Raw genomic sequence first — 11,955 nt, 5'->3', positions numbered from 1 at the left:
AAACCTCAAAATCACACATATATAATCTAAATGAGTTCGAAAATCATCATTAATACTAACTCTAATCAAACATAAAATATTCAGTCCATGCAAAACCTATAATATATCTGGAATAAATAATGCAAAAACCAACAGAGATGTAGGAGATTTACCTTTGATTTGGTTTTATCTACATGTTGCTTCTTTCCAGATTTTGTCATCACCGTCATAAAACAAACGAGGGTGTGATGGGTATTTCAAAAGTCGAATAGTAGCGATGCAAACGGGGCGGGGTAGGGTGGGGAATGCATTTACCTTCCGTCCTCGTCCCACGGGGATCCCTATCCCCATTTGAAAACACTTTTTTCCTATTCCACATCTCCGTCCCTGCGGGGAATCACCATTTATATTTAAAAAAATCCGTATATATTTATTTTTTCTCCTCCTTTCTAATTCTATGTTTTGTCCTAAAGAATGACAGATATTCTTTAGTTTAGTTTATGTTAAGAAAAATATTCATTTATTCCTTAGCTAATATTTTATTTATCCCATTTAATTTTTTTATTTGAAAACAATTCTATTTAATTTACGTTAAATGTTATAAATTATAATATTTAAAGTATAACATTTTAATTACAATAGGGAATAATTGGGGATCCGACCTGGGATTTTCCATCGGGAATTAACGGGGCGGGGATACCATTCCCATCATTGCCTCATCTTCGTGACGGGGGATAAAATAATCCCCATCCATGTCCCATTCAGATTCTTATCGGTGATTCTCCATCCCCGTCGGGACAGGTCACCGATGGAGATGGATAATCTCCGTCCCACTTTTATCCCTATCGAATAGTAGTTTGATGGGTTAAGGTGCAAAAATACCCCTAACGTTTTGGGGCAGGAGCAATTTTACCCCTAACATCTAAAATGGTGCAATTTTACCCATAACGTCTAAAATGGTGCAATTTTACCCCTAACGCTGGAAGCCAAGAGCAATTTTACCCCTAACGTTGATAAATTGGATCAATTTCAGACACTATTATAAAACACAGATATTTTTGTTTCTTATTCTGCACCAATTGTATAACAATTTGTTTTTAAAAAAAAGGATTTCATATATTTTTATAATTTAATAATAGAATTAGAGATTAATATTTATAAATTTGGTGCATTTTTTAATTTTTTTGTCTAGTTCGTACAAAAAGACAATATATTTTTTTTATTTTTTTTTCACATCCCAACATATGTTTGCGATCTGTTACTGATAAAATAACGCACATGTGAAGTGTAAATGACAAAATTCATGACAGAGAAGACAGTTTGATCAATTATTTCTCAAATTGAACCAATTTATCAACATTAGGGGTAAAATTCAACGTTAGAGGTAAAATTGCATCATTTTAGATGTTAGTGGTAAAATTGCTCCTGGACCAAAACGTTAGGGGTATTTGTACACCTTAACCCTAGTTTGATAGTCTATATCTAAATAGGTCTATAAATATAAATGAAAGGTTAATTTTGTAAATTTCGCCACTTAAATGTCGCCTTATTACTCCAGTAAAAGAAAAAGTAAAACACGCGTTAATTAATTTATTTCCTAGAAACTGCAGGTAATCCTTCCATCCAAACACACGACTCTTTCGTTTTCTTTTTTGACCGTTGCATAAAGCACACTAAATTACATCTCAACGGTTCACATTTTACCGTGGTCTCAAATTTTACTACACGTGTACAGTCTGGATTTATTGGACGCTTCATTTGTTCCAGTAAGCAACCAAGTCATTTTGCCTCACCACCGGTCCCACTCACACCATACTCTCCTATATATAGCCCTCTCTTCCCTTCTCTCTTTTCCATTCATCTCATCTCACACTTTCCTCTCTTCTCTCTTTCTCAATTTCTATCTCTTTGATTAATTTGAGAATCAACAAGTAAATAACAATGGCCAGCTCATCCAGCTTTTCTCTTTGTTTGATAATGCTGTTGATGGCCGGATCAGCCATAGCACAGTCGCCGTCTTCTGCTCCTTCAGCTTCACCGACTAGATCGCCGCTTGCTACACCGCCACCAGTATCTGCTCCTACTCCGACTCCAGTTGTGAAACCACCGGTTTCTTCTCCCTCTCCATCAAGTACTGCTACTCCTCCGGTGAATGCTCCATCTCCGGCTACTGTTAACTCTCCTCCATCTCCTCCTCCTACCGCCGGTTCTCCTTTTCCTTCTGTACTCCCGCCGTCTTCAATCTCCGGCTCTCCATCTGATGCTCCTGCTCTAGCTCCAGCTGAAAACGCCGCCGTATTCAATAGATTTGCTATTTCCGGATCTCTTGCTATCGGTGTTTTCACCGCCGTTTTGGTTTTATAGAGTGTATATTATCTGATATTGTTTCTGTTTTTATTTTCACCATTTATTTAGCTTTTTTTTTTTTTTTTGTATTATTCACCACAGGCATATCAGCAGCTTGATCAATATGCTTTTATTTTTATTTTTTTATTACTGTTCAGTATAAAAAAAAATTGTTTAATATTCATATGTGCTGTTAATTTTACTCTTAACAAAAAAATCCTGGATCATTTTGACTAGTTTTATTTAAGCCTAATAACCCTTGAACTTGTTAAAATATTGCAACTATCTCCCTCAACTTTCACTTGTAACAACGTATCCCTTAAACTTGTTTAATTGTAAAGCGTAACCTTAAATTGGGAATTTTTTTACCCCGTACTTAAAGCAACAGTAAAAGCGTTTCCATGGATTCGTATCACGCCAAAGATCTGATTATCACACTACACGAGCGTTGTAGATTTTGCATTTCACCTGTTTCTTCAATTACAGTCCATGTCAGCAATTTGAGGTTATATTTTACAATTTGACAAGTTTAAGGGGTAAATTGTTACAATTAGACAAGTTTGAGGGGTAAGTTGTTACAATTGAAAGTTTGAGGGGGTAGTTGCAACATTTACACAAGTTCAGGGGGTTATTTAGTGGATTACTAAACCCAGTCATGAATTCTCACCCCTAGCCCATGAAAAGACCAAACTACCCTTTACCCAAAATTTGAAAAAACACAAAACCTCTCAAATACCCTACACACTCTTTGATCAAATCCGGACTAATTTGTGAACCAAAACATGGAGTGTAACAACAACCGTAAAAGGAAAGCGAAAATAATAAGATTTACCGTTTTTGTTTTTTGATTTAAGCTTAAAAATTGAATCTGTGGGTGATTTTTTAAAAACGCCGGAATCGCAGTCGGACGTATGAACATCACGCCCGACCTACAGTTCCGGCGTATGAATATCACGCCCGACCTGTGGTTCGGGCGTGAGGCTATCACGCCCGACCTATGGTTCAGGCGTGATGTTCATACGCCCGCACCATAGGTTGGGCGTGATGTTCATACGCCCGACCTATGGTTCAGACGTGATGTTCATACGCCCGAGGGGTTTTAATTAATTTAATTAATTTTTTGTAATTTTTAGTTTGTTTAATGGAAAAACTTCAAATAAAACCCCTGTGGTTTCACTAATTTTCAGATAAAGGACTGTGATTTACTTTTTGTCAAAACGAGGATTGAGGTTTTCAACTTTAGCAAAATAAGGAATTTTTCGATTGATACTATTAAAATCACCATTGACGACTTCAAAAATGACATATTTTAAGAACTACTAATATTCTAAACAACTTTAATTCTTCAACTTTTTTATTTTGAGATTGTTTAGATGATGTTTGGTAAAGAGAGAGAAAGTTAATGTTTAGAGAGAGAAAGTTCTAAAAAAGATGATTTTCGAAAATCGAAAATGTAGTTCCATAAAAAATATGACATTGAACAACTTTAATTCTTGAAAATTTTCATTTTCAGGTCGTTAAAGATGGTTTTAATAGCATTAATCCAAGTGCGAAACCTCAATCCTCATTTTGACAAAAAGTAAACTACAGTCCTTTATCTGAAAATTAGTGAAACCACATGGGTGTTATTTGAAATTTACCCTTGTTTAATTTAGTATAACTAAATTTTTATGTTGTAAATTTTAGTTGTTGTAAATTTTATTTTGTTTAATTTAGTTTAACTAAATCTTTATTTTGTTAATTTTAGTTAAATTTTTATTTTGTTAATTCAGGTATTTACGGGTTAAATTCAATAGCGGACTAATTTTTTTACGGGTTTAATTCAACAGTGGACTAATTTTTTTACGTAACAGGTATTTACGGATTTAATTCAATAGCGGACTAGCTATTTTTTTTTTGCTCTCCCGACACGCGGGCGTGTGCCTATCACGCCTCACCTTGTGGTCGGGCGTGATAGCCCCACGTCTCACCGTGTGGTCGGGCGTGTAGCGATCACGCCCGACCACACGGTGAGGCGTGGGGCTATCACGTCCGACCACAAGGTGAGGCGTGATAGGCACTCGCCCGCGTGTCGGGAGAGCAAAAAAAAAAAGCTTTTTCCTCCCTAAAACCCATGAAAGGGTATTTTCGTCCTTTCACAGGGCTAGGGGTGGGAATTTGGGGCTGGGTTTAACAACACCCTTTATTTAAGTAGAGTTAAGTTGCAAAAATACGTGGGTTTGGAGCAATTTTAGATAATATTATAAAACACATAATATATTTATTTTGTATTATGTACCAATTACATATCAATTCCTTGTAAAAAATGATTTCATTTTTTTATAATTTAATAATAGAATTGAAAATTAATATTTATAAATCTCGTGAAATTTTTGAATTTTTTTTATCCAATTCTTGCAAAAGAGGGTATATATATTTTTTTTCTTCACATCTTGATGTTTTTGATTTGTTACTAATAAAATGACGCATGTTGACGCACACGTGTAGATGACAAGATTCATGACTGAGAAAACAGTTTGATGAACTATTTCTTAATTTTACCTAATTTATCAACGTTAGGATTAAAATTACTCTTGGCTTCGAACGTTGGGTCTAAAATGACGCATGTGTGGCACACGACAAGATTCATGACTGAGAAGACAGTTTGATTAACTATTTCTTAAATTTACCTAATTTATCAACGTTAGGGTTAAAATTACTCTTGGCTTCGAACGTTAGGTCTAAAATGATGCATGTGTGACGCATGTATAGATGACAAGATTCATGACTGAGAAGACAGTTTGATGAACTATTTCTTAATTTTACCTAATTTATCAACGTTAGGATTAAAATTACTCTTGGCTTCGAACGTTGGGTCTAAAATGACGCATGTGTGGCACACGACAAGATTCATGACTGAGAAGACAGTTTGATTAACTATTTCTTAAATTTACCTAATTTATCAACGTTAGGGTTAAAATTACTCTTGGCTTCGAACGTTAGGTCTAAAATGATGCATGTGTGACGCATGTATAGATGACAAGATTCATGACTGAGAAGACAGTTTGATGAACTATTTCTTAAATTTACCTAATTTATCAACGTTAGAGTTAAAATTACTATTGGCTTCGAACGTTAGGTTTAAAATTACACCATTTTAGACGTTATGAATAAAATTACTCCTCACCTAAAACGTTAGAAGTATTTTTGCACCTTAATCTATTTAAGCATGGTTAATGTTTAAAAATATTAAGCAGTTTTACTTCTAAAATTTAAAATAATCATGTTCTAAGTAAATGTTGACATTTAAACGTTATATTTTGTGCTAAGTATTTATTTACTTCATATCATTTTCACCGTACATAGACATAGACTGTAACAAACATATTAGAAGCCGCTTAATAAAATTAATAGGGTTTCAAATCTCATTTGAATTTTTTTAGTACAAACTTATATGTAGTTTTTTTTTTTTTTTTTTAAGGAAAATTATATGTAGTTTTAAAACCTAGAAAATTAATGTTTAACTCAAAACTGCCGTAATTTTCTATTTCTTCATTTATAAAAAATACTATTAGTAGAAAAATAATCAAATTGAATTTGTTTAAAAGTCTGAAAATTATAATTGAGGTTGTTCACATACCTATAACTGAACCTGCTCCCGAACTTTTGATGTGATATTCGTCATGCTAAAGTTCAACTCGTTTATGAATTTAGCTTCAAAATCGTGCTTATTATAAATCGAACCCAAAACAATTGAACTTTTATCGAGTCAAATGTTTACAATCCTAATTAAAAAAATGCTAAAATGAAAAATACATAGAAATTTGAAATTTTATCAAAAGCCACAATTAAAAAGGAACTGATTATAATCTTATTTAAGTGTTTTTTTTTCTTTCCTTATTAATAGGGTGGCAAAGGCTTTGTTAAGTCAATTCGTGAGGGGATCCTCTATCACCATATTTGTTTTTTAATCTGTGCGGAAGGGCTTTCGGCATTGATTAGGAAAGCAGAGAGTAATAGAGGTTTGCATGGTATGCAGGTTAGCAATTCGGACCCTACTATTTCACATCTTTTCTTTACTGATGACTTGATTATCTTTTTTCGAGCCACTTCTACTAAGTGTTCTGCGGTAAAGGAGTTGTGGTGTGTGTATGAAACCACTTCTGGGCAAAGAATAAACTATGAAAAAAATGAAATCTCATTTGGTAAAGAGGTGAGTGTTGAAAGTTGAAACAAGTGTGCTGAGTTGTTAGGAGTGCGAGAAGTGCAGTCCTTTAAAAAATATTTAGGTCTACCATCTATTATTGGACGCTCTAAAAATGCTATTATTAATTTCTTAATAGAGATGTTATTAGAGAGAGTTGGTGGATGGCAAGAGAAGTTCTTATCTCGTGGAGGTAAAGAAATATTGATTAAATCAGTGGTACAAGCGGTTCCCCAATATATAATGAGTTGTTTTTTGCTCACAAAAACATACTGTGATGAATTACGACAAGTCATGGCTAGATTTTGGTAGAATCATGAGACGGGTAAAAAACGCATTCATTGGATTAGTTGGGAGAGATTATTCTATCAAAAGATGAGGGAGGATTAGGTTTTAGGAATATTTATGCTTTTAACATTGCTTCGCTTGCTAAGCTATTTTGGAGAATGATTGAATTTCATGAATCTCTTTATTCCCAAGTTTTTAAGTATAAGTATTTTCCAGGGGTATGTGTTTTGGAGGTTGGTGTGGGTTTTTGTGCTAGTCATGTATGATAGTATCTTATAAAGGCTCGATAAGTTATCATTAATGGCAGCTGTTGGGGAATTGGACAGGTAGATCAGTTAATTTATTGGAATCACGTTGGATTCTTGATGTCTCGTATAACCGTCCACTCTATTTGCTGAATCCTACTCACACACGATGTGTTTTCTGTTTGATTGATTTTGATGAGTTCTGTTAAAAAAGAGATTTGATTAATTTCTGCTTTTCAAAAGATGTTGCTGATGCTATTTTGAAATTTTCTTTAAGTAGAAGAAATATCACTGATACTCTATTCTGGTCCTTTTCCAAAAAGGGAGAATATCTTGTGAAATCATGATATAAGGTTGCAATTCGAGCATTGCGGGTTTTTTCTTCACTGGCCAGTTCATCTTCAAGGTCTAGTGTTTTTTGTAATTCTATGGAAGGTTAAAGCACCATCAAAGTTTATTCACACTGTTTGGAATGCGGCAAAAATGTATTGCCATGTTTTGATAATCTCTTGAAAAAATGTATTAATGTATCTGGTTAATGTTGCTTCTGTGGTTTTTATGGTGAAACATTAATTCATATTTTTAAAGAATGTCCTGACACTTGATTGTATTGAAAACAAGCAAATTTATTATACCTTATGTATAAGATTGTAGGTTTGAATTGCCTATAATGGTTTGCATCAGTTCTAAAAAAATACCATTGATGGAGTTTTCTATGTTTCGGCATGATAGTTCGAAATTGCAATGGCTTGTTTTCACTGTTTGGAAGAAGGCCTATCGGAACCACAATGTCTGCTTTATACGCTGAATTATTAGCAATATTGTTTTCTTTTGTATGGTTAAATATTGCGGTTATTAAAATATCATGGTTGCATCTATCGACAATTACATTAATTAAAGAAGATCAAAATTTGACGAATTTGCTGGGTGTAATCCTTAGTGATATATTTGAAATGGCATGTGCATTTCCATCTATTAAATTTATTTATAATTTATTGCATATAATTTGGCTGCTTGAGGACAATTTTTTTCGTATGAAATTTTTTATTAAAGATTTTTCTGTTTATATTTCTTTTTGTATTCGAGTTCACAGTCATATTTTTTTTTCTTAATTAGTTGATGAGGGCATCTTGCTTCCCTACGCGGGGCGTAAGATTGAACACACCGGAAGTGAATCCGGATCCGAGAGAAGGGATAAAAACCACGCGGAAGGGGGGATCGCTAGGGCATTCCACGCGGAGCGTATGGTCCAGTACGCGGAGCGTGGATCGGGCCTTCAGGAAGAACCAGTCCCAGGAGGACATGTACGCGGGGCGTACTCCCAAGGGCGCGGAGCGTACAGGCCACCTTCGTGAACCTTCAAGCTCAGAGATGCACTCACGCGGAGCGTAAGAAGATTTACGCGGGGCGTGCCTCATCCGAAGAATACTTCCTCCCCAAGTTCTTCATGCTATGGACCACTCCCTAATTACAACTCTACCACTCATATATTTACAATCATGCCACCCCTTTACCATTAACCCAATTTACCCTTTATCTTTGTATTCTAATTAGTTATGTAATTTACCTTTTATGTAATTTGGCAATTAGGTTTTTGAGATGATATAAATTCATCTCTTTCTCTTTGTAATGTTAAAAAACTTTTTATCAATCAAATTAAAATCTTCTTCAAGAAGCTTGTTAGGGTTTTCACCTTTAACAATGGGGGATCTTTGATTTCCTACGGATTTAGTCCGTAAACCCGGGATTCACTCCTTCTAGTTTAGCTAGAGAAGAAATATCATTGTTAGTACGATTAAAACTTTCAGATAAAACCGATCTGTATCATTAGTAATGCAAGTTTATTTATAAAAAAAGAAAAAAAAAAGTTGTTTTTATACAAGTAGTTTATTATTACCAAAAAATAGAATAAACCAAGTTTTTTAGGAAATAGATATAAGAAAGTCTTCTTTAGAAAGTCTTTTTTTTTTCAGAAAAGAATTAAGAAAGGCTTTTTCTTCGCACAGTAATCAATTCTTAATTTCTGCGTATAAGTTTCCAACGAGATCTAATCCATACTAATCGAACGTTTTTATTTGATATTTTTTTTTGGAATTATTTGATAATTTTTGAAATAAATATTTTTTTTGCTGGATTTTTTAAAATAAATTCACTGCGTAATTTTAATTTTTTTATAAAATTTACCGTGTAATTTATAATTTTTATATTAATAACCTGTTAGTCTTATATATTTAAAACCATCTTAAATGATTAGAATATAAGATTAAAAGGATAAGGCGTAAAAATATCATTAACCTTTAATGATTAAAATCAATTTTACTCTAACATCTAAAATGATGTAATATTCTCTCTAATATTATTAATCAAAAGCAACTTTACTCCCAACGTTGACAATTAGATCAATCTAAGAAATAAATTGTCAAAATATCTTTTCGGTAATTAATCGTACCATCTACATGTCATATGTGCGTTATTTTATCATTAATTAATTAGCAAGAGATCTCAACAATGTCAATAGATGTGAATTTTTTCAGAAAGAATTAAAAAATTACTGTATTTTATACGAGCTAGGAAAAAAAATTAAATATTTCATTGTATTTAAAAATATTAATTTTCACCCGGGTGTTGTACACACCGCCTGTCACACTATGGGAGCTGGCCATGTCCGAAGTCGTTACCTTAACCGCAAGGAGGGGGATGCCGAAGGCAGGTTAAAAAAAGAAAGGATTATTTCGTTTCAGATAGTCAGTTCTTTAGTTGTTGGGTAGGGGCATACTTTGGATTGGAATCATGAGGAGCATTTCCCGATCATTTCTACGAACTTAAAGCCCCGATTAATATACTTTTTATCAAAATAGCTTTTTCGATTATTTTTTAAATCTCTATTACTAATCTTTTGTGTATCTTCGTGTTCCTAAAAAAATGTTAAAGTTTTTTTTAAATTTAATTGATAGGTACTGGTACAAAAACTAAATATTGTATTTTATAAACTCAGTTGGGGTTCTCACATAACAGGTAATGTGGGCCTTTCTTTTCCCGAAACGTATCAGTGGGGTTCTGAAATAACAGGTAACGTGGTCGCATGTACATTTTCCAATTTGTAGACAGTTAAAAGTAGAAAATATGGTGTTTTATTCTGTACGGCATCTGTTGTCCCCAAACACAAATTTCAATTCCACGTGTACGTCTCTGATCAATGCATAACCTTTGTGCGAACCCACACATTCCACTCTTTTCTAACTGGTTGTCCACTCATCACAATTTTTAGTACCCCATTCAATTATTACATATTTTTTTCTTTTACAATGTTTTTAAAATATGAATGTACTTATAAGTTAATTGGTTTAATGATGTTCGGTTAGTTTTGTTGGTCGTTTTGTGAATAAGGTTGCTATCTTTTAGTCTGAACAATCTAATTTTATGTCGTGGTTTATGGATTAGTCTGTTCGACCTCATGTTTTTATTTCTAAAGTTTTGTATGTAGATTCTTTATAATTTAGTTCTTTGGTTTAAAAAAGTTGTTAATTACTGTATTAAAATAAGGTGTTGGTTTAAAAAAGTTGTTAATTAGTGTATTAAAAAAGTTGTCTAAAGCTTTGTATGAAATCGAGATATTATCTGATAAAACTGAAAATTAAGTTCTGAAAAAGTAAGTACTAAATTTTAAGTGGTGAATATTATAAGTAGTAAGAATATTGAATGATTTAATTTTTATTAAAAATATTAGTTGATAATGTTTAATTTAAAATGTTAAGTTAAATGTTTTGACTTATCAAAATAAGTGATTTTTAACTTAATTAACTAATTTAAGTGGTGGAGAAACAACCGTTATCAAACGCACTTAAATTAAATAAGTGCTTAACATTTTAATTTAAGCAATTAAGTGGTTTATCAAACAAGACCTAAGTTAATCATATATAATTTACGTAACGATCCGGTCCGAAGTGGGTGTCGCCGGGGTAGAAGGTCTGAGCAAGGAACGGCCCTAAGGGATGACGCTGGGCACAGGAATGAACTGAATCCCACATTGGAAATGGAGAGGGGTGATTGAGGCTTATTAGTGAGATATGAATCTGATAACACAGGAGAAACTTCTGATCGGATCACGTCCCTGTGAGGCGCCGTTGGGATCGGCCGGGGACACTCCGATGCCAAAGTTAGTAGAATATATGGAGGATAAACTATATTGACGAAGCTTAGAGAATGTAAGAAAGTAAGTGTACCTTGATAGCCTAGAAAGATAGGCTATATATAGTTGAGAAATTCGTAACCTCTAGGTAACTAGAAAGTCTCCATTAATGCTCATTTAATGGCGGTTACAAGTTACCCTTAACCTGGCGGTTAAGACAATTAATGATTCATTTAATGATCATTTATGGCCGAGACGGCGGCCAGCCGTTATCAAGGTGAATGGAGAGATTCGCCTTAGAGATCCGCTAGCGGATCTCTTAGAGCTAATCCAGGGAGATCCGCCAGCCAGCTTCCTTTGCTACGTGGCATACTTAAGGCAATTATCTCTTTTGGTCCTCGTGATAATATCTCAATGTTATCAGAAGCCCCCCCCCCCCCAAAATGCCTTTAAAGTCCTTTAGGGCTTTTTGACTTCTGCACGCCGTCATATGCTTCCTCATTAATGTGCACTCTGTTCAACGCCTTTTGATGGTCGACACGTGTAACACACTGCCCTAGGAACGCTCAAAAAACCTTCTTCATCTTCGGGGTTTCTCTTTCTTCCTCATTTTCCATCTTCTTCCGTCTTCGAAGCTTTCCCTCAGAAATTTCAGAGATCCTACTCAAGCTTCTACATTTCCATGTAAGTGCTTTTTCTTTTATCCTGAATGTTTAGAAGTTCATCTTCATCCTCTGGGTCAACTTCTGAACTTTTTAATTCGACACCTCCTCTTAAGATTGAAG

The 11,955-nt window shown here is 34.0% G+C and overlaps 1 protein-coding gene across 1 annotated transcript; it reads left to right on the top strand.

The window, feature by feature from the left end:
- The first annotated feature begins 1,828 nt into the window (after nucleotides 1-1,828).
- LOC136225587 (classical arabinogalactan protein 1-like) lies at nucleotides 1,829-2,509 on the top strand. Its single transcript, XM_066013666.1, has one exon. The coding sequence runs from the start codon at nucleotides 1,921-1,923 to the stop codon at nucleotides 2,341-2,343; it is 423 nt and encodes a 140-aa protein (XP_065869738.1). The 5' UTR covers nucleotides 1,829-1,920; the 3' UTR covers nucleotides 2,344-2,509.
- The last annotated feature ends 9,446 nt before the right edge of the window (nucleotides 2,510-11,955 follow it).

This window comes from Euphorbia lathyris, chromosome 4 (assembly GCF_963576675.1).
Source record: "Euphorbia lathyris chromosome 4, ddEupLath1.1, whole genome shotgun sequence".
Taxonomy (NCBI): Eukaryota; Viridiplantae; Streptophyta; class Magnoliopsida; order Malpighiales; family Euphorbiaceae; genus Euphorbia; species Euphorbia lathyris.
This window is presented reverse-complemented; position numbering and strand designations above follow the sequence as displayed.

Coding starts and splice junctions, on each gene's coding strand:
- LOC136225587 (XM_066013666.1), top strand. CDS start 1,921: ATGGCCAGCTCATCCAGCTTTTCTCTTTGTTTGATAATGCTGTTGATG.